Source organism: Lithobates pipiens, unplaced genomic scaffold (assembly GCF_037356315.1).
Source record: "Lithobates pipiens isolate NorthernLeopardFrog02 unplaced genomic scaffold, aLitPip1_a1.2 Scaffold_1, whole genome shotgun sequence".
NCBI classification, from domain to species: Eukaryota; Metazoa; Chordata; class Amphibia; order Anura; family Ranidae; genus Lithobates; species Lithobates pipiens.
The window spans coordinates 184,726,446-184,741,932 of NW_027507685.1; the positions used below are offsets into that span (position 1 = coordinate 184,726,446).

General features: G+C 40.4%; 1 protein-coding gene across 2 annotated transcripts in view; it reads right to left on the bottom strand.

Annotated features, from left to right (window-relative positions):
* The window catches only part of PBX3 (PBX homeobox 3), a 305,612-nt gene extending 293,957 nt beyond the window's left edge, over positions 1–11,655 (bottom strand). Inside the window, exons 1-2 of one of the 2 annotated variants that reach the window (XM_077478996.1) lie at positions 7,753–11,655; positions 6,160–6,233 (exon numbers count right to left, since the gene is read on the bottom strand). In XM_077478996.1, coding sequence (XP_077335122.1) covers positions 6,160–6,233; positions 7,753–7,949 — 271 coding nt within the window. In that variant the 5' untranslated portion in view covers positions 7,950–11,655. The remainder of the gene's footprint in view (positions 1–6,159; positions 6,234–7,752) is intronic. The other variant, XM_077478998.1, reaches the window with a different exon arrangement.
* Positions 11,656–15,487: the final 3,832 nt, after the last annotated feature.

Here is a 15,487-nt window from a genome sequence, read left to right on the forward strand (position 1 = left end):
TTTCCATGCACTGATCATTTACTACTAAATCTGAGAGCCACACAGCTTCTCATCTGGATTAACAACATCAGTTGCAAATAATAAAAAGAAAAAAAAAGAGGGGCATTTAAATATTTAGAAAAAAATCCTTTGGCTACCATACATAAGATATGGATATGTTTACTACTATAACACTTTCAACTAGCTCTGATTAACTTCATTTATTGAGTTTGTATTGATACTGGATGCTGTTTAACCTTAAAGGAGGAAACTGAGCCTGACGATGCAAACAGACTTTCATAATCAAGTTGATGTTTAACCCATGTATTTCCAAAGAGACTGCACATATCTGTTATATATATATATATATATATATCTGTTTCAGACAGGCTCTTGAAAAACTTTTTAGAATGTTTTTTAATATTAATAAAATTACATAAACGAGTTATAAAGGCAATCACATTTTCCTATAATTACACACACACACACACACACACACATTTTTTTACAAATATATATAAATATGTATAACTATTCTGCCCATTCACTTATTTTTAGATGCAATGAAGGTTTTTAGTTTTATTTTACAGAATTTTGGGTGCCTTGGCTACAATAATTTGTCCAACCTCATAGCTATAGTCATACCTGTGCGCACACACACATACTATAGACAATTAAAATATCAATACAACAGACAATATTAAAAAAAAATATATATATATATATATATATATATATATATATATATATATATATATATACATATACATATATATATATATATATATATATATATATATATATATATATATATATATATAGTGTGTGTGTGTGTGTGTGTGTGTTATATATATATATATATATATATATATATATATATATATATGTTATACACACATATACACACACACAGAGAGAGAGAGAGAGAGAGAGACATAGCAGACATTGACAACACCCTATATAATAAAAGTAAATACTACATATATCATTTATTTTCTATTTTCTATTTATTTAACTTCTATTTAATAAGGAGAAAGTCAGCATATGTAATCCAGCTACTTAAATGTGGTAATGCATACTATGTATATAATCATTATTTATAATAATAAATAATGATTATATACATACACATACATGACTTTTAAAAGGGAACATAAGCAACACAGGTAGATGTGGTAGAAAAGACAAAAGAGGAAATATACTCTTTATCTTGGATGGCCTATCACCATTCAAAGAGTACACATTTTTACTGGGAAAAGGTATGTCTGATCACTTTGAATCAGCACTTTCTAAAGGTTATGTCAAGCTGGGAAATTAATATTGCAGATTTTTTTTTTCCCTTGCAAGCATGTAATGTGACACGTTCTTGTTCTTTAACCATAGATAATTTCATGCTCCCTCCGGTTGGGGAATGGGCGAGAAATAAAAAAAAAAAAAAGTATCAGCCCCCTCTTGAACATGACACATAGTCGCAGCACTACAAAGTTGTTGCTGCTGCAGTAGTACTTTTTGCGCTATTTATATTGCCTTTGTGTGCATCTGTGTGTGTATAATAAGCAACAGTTGATCTCCACATGATTCAGATTAATAAAGTCCTGAGTGCACATTGTAAGGGATATCCAGCAAATAAACTTGAAAGTTCGGGTGGCACTCACCGGTATAGTGTATATATATATATATATATATATATATATATATATATCTATATATATATATATATATATATATATATATATATATATATATATAGATAGATAGATAGATATATATATATATATATATATATATATATATATATATATATACATACATAAACACACACACACACACAAGTACAAGTATATATTTTAACTACAGGTGCATACTTCTACAACTTCACAGAGTTGGTTTCCTTTATCAACCGCTGAACGTGCAAAAGGGGTCCTATCTATGGATCCGGGTTTTTTATAGATTTCATTTTTTTTTAGACTGAAGCATAGTAGCGTTAATCTCTTACAAGTGCATTATTAATCACATCATACTGCTATTCCTTACTGATCCATCTGGCTGCAAAAGGGTTAACGTCCCCCAACTGGCCACTCATATCTTGTTTTCTGGGTCAAAAATGTTCAGTGAGCGTTTATACTGACTCTCTTTAGGCATATAAAAATCCTTCAACTAGCCCGAGACGGTCCTTCTAGCTTCCCCTACGGACACCTCGCTCAGTGGAGAAGTTCATTACATTTTATGATCTTCCCAAGTCTGTCCTGCTTATAAGACTCGCAGAAGGCCACAAATCTGGCAGACCATCACGTATGCCATTAGACATTACTACTAAATGAATGCCATTCAAGCTCCCTGCTCCCACTGACGATATTTATGGGTGGCTGGCAGCTGTCAATGTACCTTTTTCAGCGGCATTCAGAAAATCAAAAAATGAAAACATTTAGATTTTATTGGAAAGATCTGAAAGGACGAAAGGATGCCAAGGTAGTGCCAGGAACTGGATTTTCTTCCTAGTTGATATATTATCTTTAAATATCCCAAATGTACAGATTGAAGGTGTTACCTAAATGAACAAACTGTCTTGGAAATCCATCCATAATTTCTATGCTGCCGTACTAATGGGTGTCAGAAAGTGATTTTCAACAAAAAAAATCCAGTGTTTTTCAAAGACGGATGAAGCTGTTCCAGCTTCTATGACAAACTAACAAATATTTCTAATTTTCTCAGATCAAAAATACTAATGAAGCAATCTTGGGCTTTGCCAGTGTGTATTCCACTGGGGATAAAAAACTTACATTAAGGCTCAGGCTTGTTGACAAAAGAATGGGGGGGGGGGGATAAAAAACTACAGCCATACGCAATCATATGTTCACGTGCATTGATTTTTATGCCTATGGCTAGCTGAGAAATCCACAGCCTGTTTATTTAATTCAAAAAAAGGTCATTTCTCATCTACATGCAACAAACACTGGTCGAGCAGGCGTAATCTCCTTGGCCTTTTTTTTTTTCCCCCTCTGATTTCCAAGAAAAATTAATCAAAAACAAATAAATAAACAGCAAAGGGATTCTGGGCAGGTTAACTATTCAAACCAAAAAAAAAAGCAATTTTAAAACCCCGTGATTCTACAAGGTAATATTTTAAGCAAAAAATGAAAAAAAAATTACAGGGTAAAAAAAGTGCCAAAGCCTGCTACCTTGTGGTTACCGTTAGCAAAGCACAAACATAAATAACGCTTGATAACTATGGGGTAATTTTACACCAATTCTTGGCAATAAGGAAAGAAAAGAGAACTACATCTATGAGTCTCCGAAACAAGTAGGGATAAATGTATCGTCAACACCAACGTACTTGTTATCTGCCGGCTTATTCAATACCCGCTGATGTGATCGTTAAAATAAACAGAACGGTGAAGTGGGAATAAAACCAAGTCGCTCTCTGATCTAGGATTTCGAGAGATTTGCTTTGTATCATTGCTATTTAAAAAATCAGCAATATGGCTAGCACACTTCAATGTTATGACCCTGATGGTTTTTAATAGCTAATAAGGTAAAGTTTTTGTGTTAGTATTAAATAGCAAGCCTGGCCACCCTCGGTGACATTAAACAGACTGATGCCATGAAGGATAAAAATAAACACCTGAACTGCAGCATTGTTTATAGGCACCGAATCAGCTGCTCCCACTGTTAATTCACAGTCCCTAGACAGCCGGACAGTATTGCAATGTGTGAATTACACCGGTGTAATCTTTTGGCACTTCCACTCAGTGGATCAGGCTTGATTTTAAATCATAGCAAAAATAATGATGCAAAGAAAAATAAATAAAAAAAAAAGAGATCACACAACAGTTCTGAATTGCTGTTCTGCTTACTAATGTCATGGCTGGCCGCTGTGCATTCTTTTGTGTGCTAAGAAGACCCATTTTACACATTCTTCTGCTCATTCATAATGTAATAGGCATGTCTTTCTCCATTTAAATATTTCCTTTTGTTAAATTTTACTGTCACTTTCAGAGGCTAGGACAACACGGGACAATCGTAGCCATCAGCTATATCATCCATGACTATAGTTTCACCCTGTCTAATCTAAGAACGATCTGGGATTTGAAACCTTATTTACAGTACTAACCACTCTGATTAGGTTTACCACACATACGGAAAAAGCCTGCGATTATTTAAATTGTTATCATTTCTGCTTTAGGAGGCGACCTATCCTTAGGGAGCTGTGCAATGTATTTCAAAAGCTTTAACATTCTATATTAAAATATGAAATTTATCATCAGTTGGAAACTGTCAAGCAAAGACTATCCCACGCGAAAGAAAGCGCAACTTAAGTTCTCTTATAACGTATATACTTATGACAAAAAATTTGCAAATTTGTTTTTATAATGCGACATCGGGATCCTTACAACTAAACTTTCTCCCAATATGATTTTCTACTTTCTTCTGAAACCGGAAACTGCATGTTTCAGAGATCCAAGTTATTAAATGAATACAGTTTAATTATAAAGAATGTGATGTGAGCATAAAGCTAACCCCTGAATTATTAAAGGAACTTGTGGTTTATTGTAAACCGTGGAAGTGTTTGGAAGATCAGGTCAATGTGTATTCTTCCAGCAGAAAGCAGCAATTAGAAAGATAGATTTGGGGGTTTTAAAAAAACCCTCTCCGCACACAGAAATTGACGGTGATTGATTAGGTGTGCCAGCAATTAATATATATATTGTAGTCATTTGATTCGCTACAATGTATCAGTGACAAGCTCAACACTGAAACTGACACCCTTAATAGGTTCTGGTGATTTGACACCCTTGAAATCCCCTGGATTATTTAATGATCACTTTTTTTATGAAATAAATAAATCCAACAAAGCAAATTTCCAGAATGCCCATTTTTCTTCTCCACAGCTGTCCGGGCCAGTTGTGCCACCCTTTCTTAAAAAGACTATGCATCTGGGTATGCATTACATTGTCTTATAGATTGTAGGATATTAATGATCTGGCAGCTGTTTAAAAATCTTGGGTCAACTACGGTCACAGTAACACCTTGTAATATTTATAAAAACTGCTCTTAATGTAATTGCAAAAAATAAAAATAAAAAAAAGTATGTTTTAAATATCTGAAGGGATGCACAGCGAACTTATCAAATAACACCTGGCAAGCAATACAATAGATTTAGACAATGCATTGTACATGAATCAGTGCATTGAGTAAATATTAATTTTGTCACTGATAAATACAAACAAAAATATATATTTGCTTAGTTTTATTGGCGCTATATAACTGTTGGCGCAATATAAATCATGTATAAAAATAATAATAGTTTTAAAAAATATTATATATAAAGAGATTGGTTTTAACTCATAAAAGCATGCCATATATATTGTAACATACAACTTAATAAAAATGTGAGCATTAACCTACAAAAAGTATTTTATATTGTGGCAATATAAAGCTACTATTTAACTCGAATAAAACATATGCTACTGCCAATAATACAGTTGCTTTAAAATGAAGCCAAAGAAAGCCCCATTGCAAAACCCTTCTTTTTAGCATTCTTTCTATAATTATAGACCTGACTTAGGCAATGCATTACTGCTCAGTCAAAATGCAGATATCTTTAACAGTGAATTTCGCAGTTAATTAATGATTTGATTTGGTGTCAAGATTTCAGTATTGATCTTGCGATGGGGGTCTGGGCAGATTTCAGAGAAGAAAAAAAAAATAGCTCTGGTGATGGTCTCAGTGGAAATACATGTCCCTGTTTGCCTCCTACAGCCTCAGCAGAGATAGAGCTTAGCAGTTCTAGCTATTTGGGATCACAGCACACATACAAAAAAAAATGTATTTCGATAGCTAATACCAACTTGACATTCCTGTTTAACCTAATAAAAAATCACAGAGCTGCTACACAGCTGTCCTTCCCAATATTCAAGGGCTAAACGATGACATACACATAAAGGGAGATTTGCTTGCGGTGGTGAGCTGTGACCCCCTTCCTCATTCACTACATACAACACACCAACTGAACGTAAACAAATGATCAATAAGGTTTTTTTGTTTGTTTGTTTTTTTGCACCAGTTCGTGTTAAGAAAACAAAGATGGCGTCACCCAGCTCCATGTTTAGTGTGGATACACAGGGTTGTAATGCCATCCATGGTCCAGGGTTTATAGGACAGAAAGGTTAAGACTCCTACCTGTTTTTTCTTTGATTTCACATAGAACACTGAAGAGCGCTGGCTTCATCCTATGACAGTTCAGTGCATGCTTTCTGGAAAAAAAATGATTTACAAGAACAGTATTACCATAAAGCAATTTATAACAGTCGTTTAAACTACATAGAACTGTCCAATATAATTTTGTATGATGCACAATGGAAAAGCATAAATTAAAAGGCATGCACTGTACACCTTTAAAACAATCAATAGAAGGCATCAGTAGGGGAAATGGACACCTATGTGATTGAGCACTACCATAAAACTATAATACAAATAGTGATTATTAATGTCATCCATGAAAAAAAAAAAAAAAGTGATCTATTGGCCATGGGAAGTTAATTAATTGGCATCAACTTGTTTGAAAAAATTGCAGCTCGACCCCAAAGTGTAGGAAAAAAAGAAAAAAAAGAAAGGGAAGCTGGAAGTTTCACTCTCTCTATAAAGGGTTTTACAATTTGTAATGTTTACGCACATGTCAGATTAGCCTGCTATTATAGCAAATATAAATCAACACTTGTCTGCAATAAACTGCTTCAATCCACATCAAAACTGATTTATTAAAAGGGGCCAACTTTTACACAGCAATATATTTTCTCAACACTGATTTTTTTTTCTTTTTTTTTTTTTTTGGTGTGTTTTCTGCAGATACATCTCCTAAAAGGCTCCTACAAACATTCATATAACAAAAAGAAAAAAAAAAAAAAGTGTCTGTTTTTCAAAGTATTGTGTTTGACAAAATGTACGGCAGATGGATTTGCTAATGTTAGATAATAAAAATGGGCACAGCCACATAAAACAAAAAGGCAGCTCCAAATCTGCGCACGTTTTTCGTTTTTTTTTTTTTACAAAGACCACTAAAGCGCGCCTGCTGTTTACAAATCATGCAAACAAGTTGTCGGGAATAAAACAACAAATGGTCGGGTAGAAAATTATACATTTATTGGCCGACTCTTGCATTTACAGGGGGGAGTTTGCATCACAGATTATTGCTACTTGGATGGGAGCTGAGTGATCCTGAATGCCTGAACTATAAATAATAGCCTATATAGGGACTTGGACCAGATAAAGGGTCTCCCCTGTCTCAAGAGGAGCCTCCAGTGATCTGTGCTGCTGCCTTTATGGGCATCACTTTGACAATATATGGACCAATAAATGAATGTGAATGGACCTATGTGGTCCCTTCCCTGCTCTATGTATTTATAATGATTGCTTTTTCTACATAGGGCTGTTTATTATCTTCTGAGTATAGAAGCAGATCAAGAGTTGGCTGGAGGAGTCCTGAAAGCTGCATGTAAAGGACACCCAGGGATCAGATCTACACAAGCCTATTGCTGCAAGGTTTGTTGACATCCGCTGAAGGCATCATGTCATTCCCATTGCTAGAAGGAGCCTCCAGCTGCATCGCAGCCTCATTGCTACCCAAACATGTGTTGGCTTATTTGACAAACTGCCTGCATTGAGAAGTTGTTCACTCCAGGATGTACAGGAGTGATGAGCTGCTGTGATGTGTGGGGAGGGAAAGTGTGATGCTGTGTGTGTGTGTGTGCTTTTTTTATTGCAGTGGAAACCAACTTTGCTTGTGCCTCATCCAGGCTCTGATCAGTGATGGTCATGATCTGATGCAGGATGTCACCGATGTCCTGCTTCCTGCCGTCCCCGTCAGTCCCATCGTGTCCATGGGGTGGAGGCAAAGTCATCCCCCCTTGTACTGAGTGACCAGCCATGTTCACCCCGGCCAAAGTCTGCAACATCCTGGTCGGATCGTCCATACTCCTTTTTGGTCAATTGAAAAACCGACTGTAAGGGAAGACCTCACAGTCAGGGGCAGCACAGCTGGGCCCCGCACATCAACAATGGCAATTGTCCGAGCCCAGCCTCACAACCCGATTCTCCCTTTTCTTTTTTTGCCAACTTGCAATCGAGGAGTTAGAGCAGACCTTCACTCCATCAATTCAGATCATCAGTCCAGCACATCAGATCCCAGCCTCACACTTACAACCAAGGAGTTAGAACAGATCTTCACTCCATCAGATCGTCAAAAAAAAAAAAAAAAACATAAAGTAACACAAGACCGGAGCACCCCTGCTGCTGCTGCTGCTTTTAATCACAGGATTGTCTTTGTGCAGAGATCAGAGTTTTATTCCAGGGACAAAAGCGGTTCTGGGGGTCTCATGTAAAAGGGGACAGTCCTGGATCTAGTGTTCAGATACACAAGGCCAGTGACCAGTTCATCCCATCAGGATCATACAGTCAACACAAAAAGCCATGCGGTGCTCTGCAACATCGTGTCAGATGTCATCAGGCTGAGCTGTCATCTTCTTCTTCTGATCGTTTTATTCCATGGGAAGGCGACCTCTCCACAAACCGTGTCTTGGTTTCCAGTCTTTCCTCAACACCTGGACAGCTCTTGATCAGGAGGATTGCTTTTCAAAAATCAAGTTTATTGATGAGTGATTTTATCCATTTAGTGCAAAAAAAGAAAGAATAAAAATAACAGTGTTCAAAAGATCCCCCTCCCCTTAAGATTAGATCAAAAAAGTAACACTGTAGCAATTGATGTCCCCCTTGAAGAGCAATGTAACAATGTTGCAAATGATTTCCTCCTTGTTAAAAACAAGATCAGAAAAAGTAACCTTGTTCAAATGATTTCCCCCTTAAGATGTAAGGTATCTGACAAAATAGCAATGTTAATATGGATGTGACAAAGTAACAATGTTCAAATGATTTCCCCCTTAATATGTCAGGGATCTGACAAAGTGACCGTGTAGCAATTTATTTACTTCTTAGGGATCAGAAAAAAGTAACGGTCTTCTAATGATCCTCCCCTTAAGATTAGGGATATCTGACAATGTAGCTATGTGGCAACTGACTTCTTAGGGATCAGAAAAAGTAAAAATGTTCAAATGGCCCCTTTCTTAGGATTAAAAGATGACCTCCCCCTTAAGAGCAAAGGGATCAGGGCTGCAATTGATTTCTTGAGGAACAGAAAAGTAACAATGTTGCAAATGATTCCTCCTTTAGATTCGGAGATCTGACAGTTAGCAAAGTTAAAATCAGGGAGACAAAGTATTAATGTTCAGATGATTCCCCTTTAAGATAAAAGGAATCAGTGCTGCAATTGATTTCCTTCTTCGAGATCAGGAAAAAGTAACAATATTGCAAACGATTTCCTCCTTCAGATTTAGGGAGATCTGACAGTTGGCAAATGACCACCCCCCTTCTTTAAAATTAGCTATGTTAAAATGATAAAAATTTAAAGGGATCAGTCCTGCAATTAATTTCCTTGGAGATCAGAAAAAAGTAACAATGTTGCAAATGATTCCTCTTCAGATTAGGGAGATCTAACAGTTAGCTAATAAGGCCCCCTCCCCTCCTTAAAATTAAAGGGATCAATGTAACAATGTTTAAATGACCCCCACCTAAGATTAAAGGGATCAGCGCTGCTATTGATTAAAATAAAATATAAAGTAACTGTTGCAAATGATTCTTTCTTTAAGATTAGGGAAATCTGACAGTTAGCAAATGACCCCCCTTTAAAATTAGTATTAATGTTCAGGTGATACTCCCTTAAGATTAAAGAGATCAGTCCTGCAATTAATTTCTTTGGAAATCAGAAAAAAAAAGTAACAATGTTGCAAATGAATCCTCCTTCAGGTAAGGGAGATCTGACAGCTAGCAAATGAGCCCCCCTGGCAAATGATTCCTCCTAAAGGTTAGTAATCTGACCGATTAGGATCTGACAGGTAGCAGTTAAGGCCCCCCCTCCTTAAAATTAAAGAGATCAAAGTAACAATATTCAAATGAACCCTCTCCTTTAAAATAAAGAGATCAGTGCTGTAATTGATTTCCTCTGTGATCAGAAAAAAGTAACAATGTTGCAAATGATTCCTCTTCAGATTTAGAAAGATCTGACAGTAAGCTCCCCCCTTCCTTAAAATGAAAGGGATCGGTCCTGCAATTAATTGCCTCCTCCGATCCAGAAAAGAAACAATCTTGCAAAAGATTTCTTAGGGAGATCTGACAGTTAGCAAATGAGCCCCTCCCCCCTTTCTAAAAATAAAAGGGGTCAGTCCTGCAAATAATTTGCTCCTTGGATTGGAAAAAGTAAGAATGTTGCAAGTGATTTCTTAGGTAGATCTGACAGCAAATGAGCCCCCCTCCCCCTCCTCCTTTCTAAAAATGAAAGGGATCAGTCTTGCAATTAATTGCCTCCTCTGATCAAGAAAAGTAACAATGTTGCAAGTGATTTTTTAGGGAGATCTGACAACAAATGACCCCCTCCTCCCTTTCTAAAAATGAAAGGGATCGGTCCTGCAATTAATTTCCTCCTTGGATTGGAAAAAAAAAAAAGAATGTTGCAAGTGATTTCTTAGGGAGATCTGACAGCTAGCAAGAGTCCCCCCTCCCCCTTCCTTAAAATGTAGGGATCAGTCCTGAAATTATTTTCCTCCTCCGACTGGAAAAAGTAAGAATTTTTTTTGGGGGGAAGATCTGACAGCTAGCAAATGAGCCCCTCTTTCTTAAAATGAAAGGGATCAGTCCTGCAATGAATTGCCTCCTCGGATCAGCAAAAGTAACACATTTTTGCGAGTGATTTCTTAGGGAGATCTGACAGTTACCAAATGAGCCCCCCTCCTCCTCCTCCTCCTCCTTTACATTTAAAGGGATCAAAGAGGCAATAATGTTGGAATCTTTAGTGATCAGAGAAAAGTGACAATGTTGCAATTGATTTCCTCGGCGATCAGAAAAGAAAGGAGAAAGTAAGAATGTTGCAAATCTTCAGATTGAGGGGGGATCTGACAGTTAGCAATGCCTTTAATGTGAGGAGATGAGAGTGATGTTGTCCTGGGGAGGAGAGGAGGTGGAGGGGGTGTGGAGGGGAGATGAGGATTCTAATGATTTCCTCCCGGTGATAATGGCAGAGATGAGGATATAGAAGGCTCGTTCTCCTCCGGTGTGATGATCCGGGGGGCTCAGGACTGGAAGTGCCGGCAAGTGATGGGATGTCTTCGGAGCGGCTGGTGCTTTATTTTCCTGGGATTCTTCTTCTTGTGACTTGGTCCATCCTTCATCCTTCTCTCTCCTCCATCCCGGAGCTGCCAGTCTTCTCCTCCCGGGGAGGGATCGATCAATCAGGGGGGGGGGGGGCTCTCCCTCCAAACTTGTAGGGGAGGGGGGGCGGGGTACTGATATTGGGGGGTCGGTGCCCGGATGATGAAGGCTGAGAGCTGCAATGAAAAAAAAAAAAGTTTTCTCCGCGGTCGGCGGGTGATGAGGGAGAGATGGATGGGGGGCCGGTGCCGGGGCTTCCCGGGCGGAGGGGGGATTTATGGCTCCGGCGGCTTCACCCTCTCTCTCTCTCTCGCTGCCGGCCCCGGTGACGGATTGACAGGCTGCCAACGCCACTCACTCACTGCGGACGTGTCAGACTTTGAAGGAGGGGAGGAAATAAAAAGGGAGACAAAATATAAATAATGGAGGCAGGCTCCTCCTCCTCGTGTATCGGGCCCCGGGAGGAGGGGGGGGGGGAGGCGGCGGCCAGCCTTTCCGGGAGGAGACTGTGAGGAGAAACGGCGCGCCGATGCGGTTGCTAAGGAAAGGACCTGCCGCCGTTACTAAGAAGGGCGGGGAGGAGGCCAATCAGGAGAGAGCTTTCCGGGACAGTGCGTCTAGCAGGGTAGGCTCGGGGAGGCTCGGTTGAGAGCACGCCCCTTTTTTCCCGCCCGCCTTGTTACTTGCTATTGGCTGGTTCGAACGGTGACGCGGGGTGGGGGTGGGCGGGGCCGGAGGAAGGGATGCTGGCTGGTCCTCGACGCATTGCCATGGCAGCGGAGGATGAGGGATGATGTGTGGAGCGGAGAGGGCAGTGATAGAACCAAATACACACAGCAATGGACGGGAGCAATTCGCACAGTCCCGGAGTGTCTACAAATAAAAATACACCCGGAGAATAAAGAATGGCTAAAGCCATACACTGTACAACCTGATTGTACGTTCAAGAGAAGACCTCTTCTGCTACTATTTGCTTACGAGTTTACATCAGTATTTTTGTTTGATAGAAAACGAATTATAATCCCCAAACATTGTGTATGTATATATATATATATATATATATATATATATATATATATATATATATATATATATATAATTTTATATATATATATATATATAATTTTAAGTCCCCTAGTGAATAAAATGGCTGGCCGTGTGAATATTTTATGTCACACTGTGTTTGCGCTGTGTTTTTTTAAACGCAATTTTTTTGGGGGAAAAAATATACTTTAACCATTTGCCGCCTGCCCTATAGGCAAATGACGGCTGCAAAGTGGTTCCAAAATCCTGACCGGACGTCATATGACGTGATCAGGATTTTGAGCCGCTGCGCGCCCCCGGAGGCACTCATCGTCTCCGACAGAGACTCTTTACCACGTGATCAGCCGTGTCCAATCATGGCTGATCACAGTGTAAATAGGAAGAGCCGTTGATTAGCTTTTCCACGCCCGCATCTGTCAGACTTGAGTAGAGGAGAGCCGATAGGCTGCTCCTCTGACAGGGGGGGTCTGTGTTGATCGATTATCAGCGCAGTCCCCCCAATGCCAATCCGTGCCAGCTATCAGTGCCAATTTGTGCCACCTATCAGTATCCATCCCTGTCGCCCATCAGTGCCACCTATCAGTGCCACCTAGCAGTGCTGATCAATGCCACCTCATCAGTGCCACTTCATTGGTGCCACCTTATCAGTGCCCGTCAGTGCAGCCCCATCAGTGCCCATCAGTGAAGGAGAAAACGTACTTATTTACAAAATTTTGAAACTGAAACAAAAAATAACTATTTTTTTTTAAAATTTTCGGTTCAGCTTTTTTTATTTGTTTAGCAAAAAATAAAAACAGCAGAGGCGATCAAATACCACCAAAAGAAAGCTCTATTTGGTTACAGTGTAGCATGACCGCGCAATTGTCATTCAAAGTGCGACAGCGCTGAAAGCTCAAAATTGGTCTGGGCAGGAAGGTGTTTAAGTGCCCTGTATTGAGGTGGTTAACTGGTTGCCGCCCACCCACCGTCATATGACAGCGTCCCAGAACAGCCGCTCTTTTATATTTTGTTATAAAATTTTGCAAACGATTAATATTTCTCCTTCATGGATGTACGCTGATGAGGCGGCACTGATGGGCACCGATAGGTGGCAGTGATGGGTGGCAATAATGGGCACTGATCGGCACCAGTTGTTACACTGATAAGCAGCACTGAAAGGTGGCAGGCATTGGCACCACTGGTGGGCGTTGATAGGTGGCACTCATGGGCATATATAGTTGTCACTGTGGGCACTCACAGGTGGCACGGCACTGGCAGGGGGTACTGGTAGGCACAGATGAGGCAGAATTGCCTGTTCCTCTTCATGACCGATGTCCCTTCCTCTCAGCATGAGGGGAACAAAAAAAAAGGATTACCAAGCTTTTGTTTACATCATGTGATCAGCTGTCATTGGCTGATCGCACGGCATGTGCAAAGGGGAGGCCGTCATTTGACGGCTTCCCAGAAATTCAGGTCCAATCACAGCCGGTCACATGTAAACAAGGAAGTGCAGGTAATCGGCGTTTCTTGATCATCAGTGCCCTAATTACAGTATAGTAAAACAGTGTCACCATACAATGCCCACCAGTGGCAGCAATCAGTGCCCACAAATGCCACCAATCAGTGCCTATTAGCGATGCCAGTAAGTGGTGTCAATCAGTACTGCCCATCAATGCCACCCAACAATGCCCATCAGTGCCCATCAGTACCGCCTATCCATGCCACCTATCAGTGCCCACCAGTGCCGCCAATTAATGCCCATCAGTGCCACCTAACAGTGCCCATAAGTGCAGCATAGTAGTGCCTCCTCATCAGTGCCACCTCACCAATTACCACCAGTTCAGCCAATCAGTACCCATCGGTGCCGCCTCATCAGCGCACATCAGTGAAGGCGAAAAATTACTTGGTTACAAAATTTACTGACAGAAAAAAAGTAAAACAATTTTTTTTTCTAAATGTTGGGTATTTAACCACCTCGCGCCCGCCCTATAGCCGAATGATGGCCGTAGAGCAGGCACGTTCGTCCAGGTGGCCGTCCCTGGACGTCCTAATGTTTACTTCCGCTTCGCGAAAGTTCTGTGTTCGCCGTGTCCCCCGGGGACAGGCAAACACAGATCGCTGTAATCGGCCAATCACAGCGGCCGTTTACAGCGTGATCGGCGTGTCCAATGGGAGATGATCTCATATGTAAACATATGAGATCATCTCTCAGCGCCGCTCTCCCTCCTCACACAGACAGTGTGAGAGGGGAGAGATGAACGGCTGCAGCGGCAGCCGTTCTGCCTCGAGTTAAAAAAAAGAGGAAAAAAAAAAAGTGCCATCCTCCCCCAGCAGTGCCATCCTCCCCCAGCAGTGCCATCCACCCCAGTGTCATCCACCCCAGTGTTACCTGCCCCCAGTGCCATCCACCCCAGTGCTACCTGCCCCAGTGCTACCTGCCCCCAGTGCCACCTGCCCCCAGTGCCACCTGTTGTCAGTGCCATTTGTCCCCAGTGCCATCTGTCATCAGTGCCACGTATAAGTGCCATCTGTCATCAGTGCCACGTGTCATCAGTGCCACATAGTGCCATCTGTCATCAGTGCCACGTATTAGTGCCATCTGTCATCAGTGCCACGTATCAGTGCCATTTGTCATCAGTGCCACCTGTCAGTGTCACGTGCCATCTGTTGTCAGTGTCACGTGTCATCAATGCCACTTATCAGTGCCATCTGTCAGCAGTGTCACGCGTCATTGGTGCCATGTATTAGTGCCATCTGTCATCGGTGGCACGTATTAGTGCCACGTATTAGTGCCATCTGTCATCAGTGCCACGTATTAGTGCCACGTGTCTTCAGTGCCACGTATTAGTGCCACGTGTCATCAGTGCCACGTATAAGTGCCACGTGTCATCAGTGCCACATATTAGTGCCATCTGTCATCATTGCCACGTATCAGTGCCATCTGTCATCAGTGTCACGTGTCATTGTCCTGGTGCTTCAAAAGTGTAATAAATAGTCAACAAGTTAGATGTGTAATTTATGCTCCTAAAACACATGATGGCGCTACCTGCATGTTGGGCCTCTCTATGTGGCCAGGCTGTGAAAAAGTCACACACATGTGGTATTGTAATACTCCGGAGGAGTAGCAGAATTTTTTGGGGGGTGTCATTTGTGGTATACACATGCCACGTGAGAGAAATAACCTATTACAATGACAATTTTGTGGAGAAAAAAAAAATGAACAATCTTAATT